Below are 12,484 nucleotides of genomic sequence, written 5' to 3' on the forward strand. Positions count from 1 at the left end.
AGCAAGGGGGTCGTTCATCATAACTTAACAACGGTCGTGCAGACGTAAGTGTTAATGCTCAACATTATCAGAGAGGTGTGCATGTTGGGGGGGGGGGGGGGGGTGTAATTCAGTCTACTTTAACAGTTGTCCTTAATCCACTACTTACTGATCAAGGGGCATGTTCTTTTAATTACATATTTCATTTTTATAAAACTCTTCTAATTATTCCCAGCTTTTTGCAAGTTGATTTCTGCCCGTCATTACTCGCTATACTGCCTTAGCAGTGTCATTCATGAAAAAAGCATTGCCCCTCTGTAGTTGAGTGTAATGTTAATGCTTTCCAGTGTGGCTGAGTGTCATGTTAAGGCCATTTACAAAAGGATTTTCTGATGTTGGATTCACCTCATAACTGGTCACCTTGGTGCGCCAGAGGGATTCTGTTACCACCCACACTTACGCGGCTGGCAGCTTCATGGGGCTGTTGTATATATTTAGTGCCCGCACCGAGCAGCCAGTCGGACATGCTTGGGAAGTCAGTAGTATAAAGACACAGTGTGATATACTACACCGGGGCCTAGGCTGCCTATGGGAATGGGTGCCGTAGAAGTAGCTATGGGGGCACTGGAGACATTAAAGCCACTGTGGGAACCAATATCAAATTCCCACAGTTCAGCATTTAAATAAAAAGGCTTTTCTAATCAGAGTGATCAAACAAATACCCACCCACCTAATCTACGATATGATATTTAACATGTTACTAAAATTCTTGGATTTATCTCACATGACTGCAACATTGTTAAAGAGGTACTGTAGACACAACGACAGGGCAAGGGTTGACAAAGACGCTAATACCCGAGGAAAACTACACCACGACACTAACACAGGCACGTTGGAAATTCAAACATTAAACATTGACATAGAACACAGAATCACAGGAACTACATTACATCACACGCACTCATAAAAGCACTCTGACACGCTACAATATTGACAAAATCACCATTTTCATAAAAACCTGCATTTTATGAGTTGTAAATGGCTCAACACGCCATCTACTGTGTAAAATGATCCTGAACTCTGCAAGGCCGATACTGACGTAGAGGCGACCGGTTGGTACATATCTCTGTCATGGAATGGATGGCCCACCTCTCCGCCCATGAGTGAGAGTCTCATTTTCCATTTGCTGGTCAAGATTCATCATTCACCAGAGTCTCTCAGCCCACTGCATCATTTTGAGAAATGCTAAAAAGTGGGCAAGGGGCTGGGTGGAGGGGCAGAGCCGGGCTGAGGGGGGGGGTCATAAACTCCTGTGAATAGGCCCGTTCCACTGGGCCTCCGCAGTGCTGCTCCTTAACGCCACCACAAGTACTCCACTCACCCCAACTAGTCCAACAGAAACACGGCACCACAAGTACTCCATCACCCCAACCAGTCAAACAGAAACACCACAAGTACCCCACTCACCCCAAACCGTCAAACAGAAACACGCCACCACAAGTACTCCACTCACCCCAACCAGTCAAACAGAAACACGCCACCACAAGTACTCCACTCACCCCAACCAGTCCAACAGAAACACCACAAGTACTCGACTCACCCCAACCAGTCAAACAGAAACACCACAAGTACTCCACTCACCCCAACCAGTCAAACAGAAACACCACAAGTACTCCACTCACCCCAACCAGTCAAACAGAAACACGGCCTTGGCGGCGGGCGCGCGACAGCGTGATCACGTGATCATGAACATAGATCTCCACAAACCACAAGCATTCAGACAGGACCTACTGCAGCGGGAGGGTGAACGAGGGGGGGAGGGGTTTGATGTAGATTCATTCGCGCCGGCCATTTTAATTTATCACCTGACCATGGGGCACTTAGCTGTGAGCTAGGTTTACTCTGTGTAAAAGGTGCTACACTGGGTGTTATATGGAAGGCGGTGTGGCCTCAAGCGAATACAACATTGTGCAGCACTTTGGGCCAGTGCATCACCAGTCGAATACTGGTTTAATTTCATTACTGATGAGTCTCAATCAGCTAATGAAAATAAGAGTCACATTCATGGGCCGGCACTGGGGGAGGTGGACCGCCCATTTCATGACGTAGATATGTACCAACTGGTCGATTTTTTTTCAATTAATACTTTTGTCAATATTACCACCGGCATTGGTGTGTTTCATCACAGTACAGTCACATCATGTAGTTTGCAGATGATAAAACACAGTTACGTGTGCAGTAGCCCACCTCTTTATGCTGTCATGTTCAGTTGAAAATAGGCCTATGCTGTTAATTAAACGAGCCTGTAGACATTCACAGTGAGTCATACTGTTGAAATTGCAGGCAGGCTCCCTTGCCAGTAGAAACAGAGTAACCTTAAAAGAAGGAACAAACTACAATCTGATAGTATTATAGTGAAGGCCCCAAAAAAATCTTGTTATTGGGAGTAAACTTTCTCAAGTGAACTGTAAGTTTACCATTTAAATATATACAGTCTTTACATTAGGAATTGAATGTGACAAACCAGCTTTTACATGCCCTGAGTAATATTCTCAAATAAGCTTTTCATCCTAGTAACTACACAATGTAGCAGTTGGTATGATAAACTCATTTGTATGTTCTCGCATTGTTGACATGGCCCCCACCCCCCGCTTTTTTTCAGAGAGAAGGCTGATACCTACAAACCCAACGAGAGAGTTGACGCACTGACGCTGGAGGTTGGTATTTGGATGTATCAGAACGAGGGGGGAGGTAAACAAGATGGCGGCAGCCGTATAGCAGCTGCATTAGTAGGAGCAGATATCAAGCTAAGAATTATGCATACAGTGACAACTTCATGTGGAGAAACAAACCCGGGAAGAGAACTCAAGCAAGTCTGCAGCATTTGAATATCTAAAAACAAAGGTACGCAATTACCATGACCGATTACAACCACCATCGGCTAACCAGCACAGCAGTTAGCCTGTCTCAGCTAGCCGCTGTTACCTACGGACTTTACAACATAAATGTTAGCTATCAAGCTAGCTTGCTAGCTTACGTCGACTTCCAGTGTTGAGACCGGTTCAATTCATCTGTGGGGCGTACGCGTATTTAAGATTAATTTATCAGAATATCTGCGGATGCATTAAGTGTAGAGTATCGCCAATGTTGACTGTGAGGCTGGTTATCTCGTCTCATTGGTTACAACGGTTGTACGGGACTGTAAGAGTTAAACTAGCGTTTAAAAAGTCAAGGAAGCGTGCTTGCCTTCGAGTACTGCGAGTCTGATTAAGCTAACCGACAGCTAGTAACATTTTGTTGGCAAGTAGTGAATATGTCTAGCTAGCTAGTCAGGTTTTTCTCGACTTACTTCTAAGAGCCTCTGAGTTTTGTGTAAACATAATGTAAGCCAGGTCCATACTTATCTTACTGTAGTTGGAGTCCTCATAATGCAATTACAATAATGTATTTGTATGTCAAGACATTTGGTGTACTAAATCTCATTACATTTGTTTATCGAGGATTGTCATCTCTGTGAGCGATACACCATGTTCGCTAACCAAACTAGCCTTGATATTAGCTAGCAGGTTCTGCCCATAATGTTCCTGTGGAAATATCATAGTTAAGTGACGATAGCCTCAAGTTATTCTTTAGTAATTCACGGTTGTGTTGTCAGCCTGCTAAAACAGCATTACGTGACAAGTAGTCATTTTCCAGGACTATATTTTGTCGATGATCAGTGCCTAAAGCAGTGGCTGTCTTAAAAGTCATTTGTGATTACTTAACATCCACCTTGCCTTGATTACAGACGACGTAGTAGGTAGAACGTCAATTATCGTTAATATTAACCGTTAAGTTACTGGTAACTAATGGACGATGAACAGTTTGCCATGAGATTTGGGAAAGCAGTACTGTTATGTGAGTGTATCTGCTACGAGTAGCTGTTGTAAGTATGCTAAATTGAATCTAGAACTTAATTGTTACTTTGCTGGCATAGTTTACTGAGGTATCTAATTCATCTATAGATAGGTTAACATAACGTTAACCTCAATATTAGCGAGCTGTCGCTAAGTAGCTAGCCAGCTAATGTATCGTTGATGTGTGACTTCTAGATCCCCTTTCGGCTCTTGCATAGTTAACAGTATTGTATTTTTATTACAGGTATTACAGGAAGTTTTTTTTTTTTATGGGATGGATCGGCGGATTCGGGTTTATTATAAAGAGGAATAAAATGCCCCGGCTCTGAAGTACCAAAGAGGAAGTTCTTTTTTTTTTGTGTTGCACTTCTGGAGTCACGGTATGTCGGTCTTGTAAGTGTATCGCCTTGGAGTCACTGATGCACCTCTGATGTAGCAAATACTGACTGCTTGCCAAGAATCTCGGTAAACCTTGGCTTTCTGACTAGTTTTGCACAGATTTGTGCAGGAGCAGTGGCGTAATCCTCAACAGGCTATCCCTTTACCTCCAATGGAGTTGATGCAGCGAAGACTGGAACTTTATGTAAATTCACTCGAATGCCAGATCCTGAGTTTATGCCACCTCTCAGTATAGGTCGAAGTCGGCACCCAACAGACAACTTTCAGTAAACGAGAAAGGACTTTGCTCTTTCCTGTTTCTTTCTCCATCCCTTTGCACTGGGCGTCTAGGGAGGAGTCTGGCGCTTGTCCTTGATTTCTGCGAGAGGAGCAGGTGATGTGTTCCACGTCCAAACTCAGGCTCAGCAGATCCCCTCCCCGATGCCGCTAGTGTTTTTAAATTGAACTGTATTCCTGTTGCATCAGGATATACACACACGCACACACACACACACACACACACACACCCTGTAGCAGGCCTATCCTAAGGGGCTTTCCCTTCAGAAGCAGTAGCGTAGCGTTTGCGTGTCAATCGGACCCGGTGGTGGCCAACGATGAGTGCGGGCGACCTGCAGCACATGGACTACGAGAGCGAGCTGATGGGCATGGACACGTTCATCCACCGCATCGACTCCACGGAGGTGATCTACCAGCCGCGGCGCAAGCGCGCCAAGCTCATTGGCAAGTACCTGATGGGCGACCTGCTGGGCGAGGGCTCCTACGGGAAGGTGAAGGAGATGCTGGACTCGGACACGCTGTGCCGACGCGCCGTCAAGATCCTCAAGAAGAAGAAGCTGCGCCGCATCCCCAATGGAGAGGCCAACGTCAAGAAGTGAGTGAGCCAGCGGCTCTGCTTTCCCCTCCTCCTCCTCCTCCTCCTCCTCCTCCTCCTCCTCCTCCTCCTCCTCTTACCCGTCACGCCTGCAGCGGTGCCCATCCCTCTCACCCTCTTCCTGTTGTTTTGCCTGGTGGTCTGGCCCTCTCCATCTTTACTCTCATACTGCTTTTACTCATGCCGTTTCCCTTCCTGTGTCCCTGTCTCTCTCTCTCTCTCTCCCTCCCATATTATCTCTGTCTCTCTCTCTCTCTCTCTCTCCCTCCCTCCCCCTGTCATAATTCTGTGCTTCTGTTCATAACCTACTAATCCCCTCACCCTCTGCCCGTCCTTTAACATGTGTGGTTTGACACTAAAGGGCACTTTAGCGCCACAGATAAAGAACCTGTTTAGTTTTGATGGGTCCAGTTCAGTTCCTTGGACTGACTCATCTGGTATTCGGTTCCTTTCCACCGCAGGCACTCGCATGACTCAAGTGGCTGCTCAGCCCCTTCTGGTGCAGCTACCGGAACTACCGGATGTACAAGTTCACGTAGCCTAATGATTTTGCTCTTCAATTGCAATGTCAATTCTGAACATGACAAAGTAACGATACAGCACTGACTCTAGAATCTTAAACCAGAGATATTCTAGGTGATGTTAAGATTCCCCCAAGGTTAAATTGACAGTTACATTTTGCTGCTCTAACACAATGGCTTTGTGGCAGCTGTGCTTACTTGATAAATGAAGATACTAACATCACTGTTGATTTAAATTAAAGCTTATATTTTGAGCTAACATTTTGGTTGTGTTCATCCAGTGACGTGTTAACAGTACGTTAACTCTGTAAGCTAAAATTCCTTTAGCCATTTTCACTGTGAAAATTAAAACAACAAGTCCCTTGTTGTTTCCTTCCACTGCGTTTGAGCAGGGCGCTGTGAGCCCCACCCCAGAGTGAGTCTCACAGGGCAGGAGGTGCTGTAAGTCCCACCCCAGAGTCTCACAGGAGAGGAGGCGCTGTAAGCCCCACCCCAGAGTGAGTCTCACAGGGCAGGAGGTGCTGTAAGTCCCACCCCAGAGTCTCACAGGAGAGGAGGCGCTGTAAGCCCCACCCCAGAGTGAGTCTCACAGGAGAGGAGGCGCTGTAAGCCCCACCCCAGAGTCTCACAGGAGAGGAGGCGCTGTAAGCCCCACCCCAGAGTGAGTCTCACAGGACAGGAGGTACTGTAAGCCCCACCCCAGTCTCACAGGGGAGGAGGTGCCGTGGTCCAAACGCACAAAGGTGCAGGCCGCCCTAAAACTGCACACTAGTTCCTGCTGTGGAAAACCGCCTATTGTCAACAAAACTTGTGTGTCCTTTTATTTTGGAGGTGTGATACGTAGCACTTTTTAGTGGCGCTTAAAACAATTAAAAGAAAACATGCTTGCCGTAAGGTTTAAGATAACAATGGAATTCTGAATTCATGATGGGGCCATCATGATGGCTGACTGTATTGGACAATTTCCCTGTGCCATACATGGACCTGGTTGGTCTTGTTGAATGCTTAAGGTAATGACTCGTAGTGCGTAGAACGCAGAGCAGGATTACCAAACCTGATCTTCTCATGGCCTCCAAACAACCACATCAAATGGGTTGGTAGAAACACATGCTGCGAGGTTCATACCCCATAGCATATTCACACGCATGTACTCACACTTCCCACGTAGCTTGTGCTCACACACACACACACACCCTCTTGTACATTCTAAGGTCGTACACATACACACACACACACCCTCTTGTACACTCTAAGGTCGCACACACACACACCCACTCACTCCACTTTGCCTCATCTTCCCCTTTGCTAGAGCTGCCAGGGTTTTTTAATCACATGAAGCACTTAATTAAACACGGTGAGAGGGTGCGTGTGTGTGTGTGTGTGTGTGTGTGTGTGTGTGTGTGTGTGTGTGTGTGTGTGTGTGCCACTGTTTTCTGCCTCTTTCTGTACGACTATTGGGTTGTAGCTTTTCAGTAAGTAAGCATGTCAATATGTGAGGTGTTACTGTGTGCTTAAATATAAATGTTTGCCAGTGTGAATACTGCTACTGTGTGTGTGTGTGTGTGTGTGTGTGTGTGTGTGTGTGTGTGTGTGTGTGTGTGTGTGTGTGTGTGTGTGTGTGTGTGTGTGGTGTGCCTGGGGCTCAGGCTTTATATAGCTGCAAAAGGCCAAGCAGGAGTTGCCGATGACTCACGAGTTGCATGTCTGTTGTTCGCGTGTGGCGTCTACAAGCAGTTGTTGAAGAAAACAGTGAAGTAAATGAGGAAAGAAAGAAAATACCCCATTAAATGTCTTGGCATTTGTGCTCCAGTTTGGTATTGTGGGCCATTACCCCTGGGGGTGCTTGTGTTGCTGACTTGAGATGTCAGAAGCGATGTCAGTCATAGGTTGCCTCTAGGTGTGTGTGTGTGTGTGTGTGTGTGTGTGTGTGTGTGTGACATGGGTATGGTGCATTACATCACACTTGTGAGCAGGGGAGAGTGTAGGCCTTCACTGATATAACCTGGCTCTCTGTGTGCACGTGAGTGTGCAGATTTGAGTCTGGTGGCTCATTTATGTAGTGCCCGTGTGTGTGTGTGGCAGTGCCTGGGTCGTGTGGCAGTGCCTGGGTCGTGTGTGTGTGTGTGTGTGTCAGGTTGTAGAGACTACCCAGTAGGTACAGACGGCATACATTTCTACAACTCGTGTATGCCCTTTGTGGATGGTATTCAAATGATTAATGGGTTTGTTCAATCTCTTTTAAAACTTGACTTTTGTAAAACGTGACCGCCTTAAGAAAGAGAGAGAGATAAGATGCGAGAGGGAGCATTCTGGGTTTGTATGCTGGTGTTGTGGATGGAAGAGCAGTCAGTCCTAGTGATTTGCAGCGGTGCGTGGCATTGACATGTCCCTAAACCGGCCCGGACTGGCACGCTGGACTGGCACGCTGGACTGGCACGCTGGACTGGCACGCTGGACTGGCACGCTGGACTGGGCACATGCTGGCAGAGAGCGTTGCGCAACATCTCTCCTGTTTCCATGGCGCTGCCTCTGGAATTCCAGACATGACCCTCCGGCAATGAGGAAGAGACAAGGGGTCACCATGGGGACAGCAGACTCGCAGAGCATAGGAAAGACACACACACACACACACACACACACACACACACACACACACACACGCGCGCCACAACCAGACTCACCTGCCCGCACTGCAAGAGAGCAGGTGTATCTGTCGAGACGGCCCAGACCCTACAGCAGTACTGCAAATACAACGCAGCAAAAACTACCGACAGTCATTACATAGCAAGACTGGAGAGACTACAAGAGAACTAGACTACACACAGGACCCAGCCAGACTCAGTAAACTACATGAGGGAACTAGACTATACTCAGGACCCAGCCAGACTAGGTAGGCCACAGGAGAAACAGCTCATACCCAGGTCCCTGCTTGACGGGGTAGACTCCAAGGGAGCTAGCGTCTAGCCGTGCCCCTGCTTGACGGGGTAGACTCCAGGAGAGCTAGCGTCTAGCCGTGCCCCTGCTTGACTGGGTAGACTCCAGGAGAGCTAGCGTCTAGCCGCGCCCCTGCTTGACGGGGTAGACTCCAGGAGAGCTAGCGTCTAGCCGTGCCCCTGCTTGACTGGGTAGACTCCAGGAGAGCTAGCGTCTAGCCGCGCCCCTGCTTGACGGGGTAGACTCCAGGAGAGCTAGCGTCTAGCCGTGCCCCTGCTTGACGGGGTAGACTCCAGGAGAGCTAGCGTCTAGCCGTGCCCCTGCTTGACGGGGTAGACTCCAGGAGAGCTAGCGTCTAGCCGTGCCCCTGCTTGACGGGGTAGACTCCAGGAGAGCTAGCGTCTAGCCGTGCCCCTGCTTGACGGGGTAGACTCCAGGAGAGCTAGCGTCTAGCCATGCCCCTGCACGGATGGCCTGAATTCTCTCCAGTCCACATCGTGGTTAGAGTGGAGGAAGCTGCCCAGACAAAGAATACAACACCAACACAAGTGAAGAGTGTGTGTGTGTGTGTGTGTGTGTGTGTGCACACTTTAACTGTGTCTGTGTGTGTAAAAGACGGACATGCACGCACAGAATACAGTCCAGCAGTCAGTGGAATGAACACTCAGAGATGTACACACACACACAGAACATGGCGCAGCAGCCAGTGGAGTGTGTGCACACACACACACACACACACACACAGAACATGGCGCAGCAGCCAGTGGAGTGTGTGTGTGTGCGCGCGCACACACACACACACACACACACACACACAGAACATGGCGCAGCAGCCAGTGGAGTGTGTGTGCACACACACACACACAAACACACACAGAACATGGCGCAGCAGCCAGTGGAGTGTGTGCACACACACCACACACACACACAGAACATGGCGCAGCAGCCAGTGGAGTGTACACACACACACACACACACACACACACACACACACACACCGACACAGATAAGGGCAGACACGCTCTAACAGATGTAGCAGTAAGCATCAGCATCGCCCTTTCTATTCCGAACCTATTTTTGGCCAACACAGAGACGCAGTCTGTTCTGCAGTCTGTACAGAAGACGACAAAACGCTGACTTCTCTCTCTCTCTCTCGCTCCCTCCCTCTCTCTCTCGCGCTCCCTCTCTCTCTCTCTCTCTCTCTCTCTCTCTCTCTCTCACTCCCTCGATCTCTCGCGCTCCCTCTCTCTTTCTCTCTCTTTCTCTCGCTCCCTCCCTCTCTCTCTCGCGCTCCCTCTCTCTTTCTCTCTCTCTCTCTCGCTCCCTCCCTCTCTCTCTCGCGCTCCCTCTCTCTTTCTCTCTCTTTCTCTCTCTTTCTCTCTCTCTTTCACTCCCTCGATCTCTCTCCCCGTTTGTCATATTCCCCTGTACTCTTTTCTCTCCTCTCTCTCATCGCTTGCGTCCAGCAGAGGACCAGCAACACCAGGCTGAACCAGACTACTGTATGCAGAGCCATCAGGAAATGAGTTAATTTAGATCTCTCTTACACATATGAACTCACACACACACTTACACTTAGGAACACTAGCTAGCACAACATCCACATCCCACACTCGGATGCTAGCACAACATCCACATCTCACACTCTCAGAAGCTAACACAACACCCACATCTCACACTCTCAGAAGCTAACACAACATCCACATCTTACAGTGATATTCAATGTGTGTGTTTCTTTTCAATCCTTTGTGTCGAGCCGTTGGCAGCATTGGGTCTGTAGGGTGCAGGGCCCTTTCACAGGGCATGAGAGAGAAGACGGGGGGTGGAGGGAGGAGAGGAGGAGGAGGGGACCCTTTCAAAGGACATTGGGGAGAGGGGAGGGGATGGAGGAGATAAGGGGAAGGGATGTCCATCTCTCTCTCCCTCTCATCTCTCTCTCCCTCCCCTCCATCTCTCTCTCTCCCCCCCCCCTCTCTTTCTCCATCCCTTCATCTTTTGTGTGGAGGCTCTGCAGTGGAGTGTGTGTAATTGGTGTTTTGTAGGGAATTGGCCTCTAGCACTGACACAGGGCTGGACTCTCTCTCCATCCCTCTCTTGCTCTCTCTATCCCTCTCTCTCTCTCTCCATCCCTCTCTTACTCCCTCTCTCTCTCTCTCCATCCCTCTCTTACACTCTCTATCCCTCTCTCTCTCTCCATCCCTTTCTTACTCTCTCTATCCCTCCCTCTCTCTCTCTCTCTCTCTCCATCCCTTTCTTGCTCTCTCTATCCCTCTCTCTCTCTCCATCCCTCTCTTGCTCTCTCTATCCCTCTCTCTCTCTCTCCATCCCTCTCTTACACTCTCTATCCCTCTCTCTCTCTCTCCATCCCTTTCTTACTCTCTCTATCCCTCCCTCTCTCTCTCTCTCTCTCTCTCTCCATCCCTTTCTTGCTCTCTCTATCCCTCTCTCTCTCTCCATCCCTCTCTTGCTCTCTCTATCCCTCTCTCTCTCTCCATCCCTTTCTTTCTCTCTCTCTCTCTCTCCATCCCTCTCTTACTCTCTCTATCCCTCTCTTATTCTCTCTATCCCTCCCTCTCTCTCTATCTCTCTCCATCCCTCTCTCATTCTGTCTCTCTCACTCTGTTAAGAGAGATGCTAGAGACATGGACGGCTGGATGAGCTTAATGTGTTGATTCAATGATGAAACAACAGCGGCAGTATTCTTTTATTCATGCTCTGACCGTGTCCTTGAAACGCTGTGTGTGTGTGTGTGTGTGTGTGTGTGTGTGTGTGTGTGTGTGTGTGTGTGTGTGTGTGTGTGTGTGTGTGTGTGTGTGTGTGTGTGTGTGTGTGTTCATGTTTGTGTCTGAAGCGCATGTGTGTATACGTAGTACTGATGTGTTGCTTGCACATTGTGTATGCATGTTTACAAAATGTCTGTGTGTGTGTGTAGTTGATACCCTCTGGTGCTTGTATGCCTTTCTAAAAGGATGTGTAAAGTGTGTGTGCACATCTGTAGGATGTGTAAAGTGTGTGTGTGCTCATCTGTAGTTAATAGTACTGCAGGACTCTACACAATGGTGTGTGTTTGCCCTGATTTATCAACATCCACAACTTGGCTTTTGCGCTCTCTCCCTCTCCCTCTCTGCCTCTCTCGCTCTCTCTTTTCATATATTTCTCTCTGCCTCCATCCTTGCTCATCCACTGGCTCTCTTCTCCTCATCCCCCTTTCTCCTCTCCTCTCCTCATCCCCTCCTCTCCTCATCCCCTCCTCTCCTCATCCCCCCCTTCTCCTCTCCTCATACCCACCTCTCTTTTCCCCCTCCTTTTTTTTTCGCACCCTTCCCTTGCTTTCCGCAGCCCTCTGCCTGCTTAGAAGAGGGTGTGAAGTCACTGAAGAGTGTGTGTGTGTGTGTGTGTGTGTGTGTGTGTGTGTGTGTGTGTGTGTGTGTGTGTGTGTGTGTGCATGTGTGTGAGAGAGTCTAATCAATCATGATGTTTTGTGTTAATTGTGTGCTGATGAGCGTGCCACTGTCCTCAGATCAGGCCTCTGGGCCACAGTGACTCCATAATACCATACGTGACGATGTGTGCTTAGAGGCGCAGGATCAGATAAAGGCCGTTTGAATTGATGATCGCTTAAAGCTCACCGCTATTGAAAGATTTCTGTGTGTGCATCTACCGTCTGTGTGTGCATCTACCGTCTGTGTGTGCTTCTACCGTCTGTGTGTGCATCTACCTATTCTTTACTCCTATGGTAGAGATGACTAATAATGGGCCTATGTTATTGTGTGTGTGTGTGTGTGTGTGTGTGTGTGATTGTGTGTGTGTGTTTGTTCAGTGGCTGTGTTACTGGTGTGTTATTTTAGGCTAAACGTGTGTTTGCTTTTCTTCACAGGGAGATC

The 12,484-nt window shown here is 48.3% G+C and overlaps 1 protein-coding gene across 2 annotated transcripts in view; it reads left to right on the top strand.

Moving 5' to 3' along the window:
• Positions 1-12,484, top strand: part of stk11 (serine/threonine kinase 11) — a 31,094-nt gene continuing 18,610 nt past the window's right edge. The window contains exons 1-4 of one of the 2 annotated variants that reach the window (XM_042703748.1): positions 1-44; positions 2,642-2,696; positions 4,120-5,145; positions 12,478-12,484. The exon at positions 12,478-12,484 is cut by the window's right edge and continues 77 nt beyond it. In XM_042703748.1, the coding sequence (XP_042559682.1) occupies positions 4,868-5,145; positions 12,478-12,484 (285 nt within the window). In that variant the 5' untranslated portion in view covers positions 1-44; positions 2,642-2,696; positions 4,120-4,867. Of the gene's footprint in view, positions 45-2,641; positions 2,697-2,724; positions 2,884-4,119; positions 5,146-12,477 lie in introns of those variants that run through there. The other variant, XM_031563106.2, reaches the window with a different exon arrangement.

Source organism: Clupea harengus, chromosome 25 (assembly GCF_900700415.2).
Source record: "Clupea harengus chromosome 25, Ch_v2.0.2, whole genome shotgun sequence".
Lineage (NCBI taxonomy): Eukaryota > Metazoa > Chordata > Actinopteri > Clupeiformes > Clupeidae > Clupea > Clupea harengus.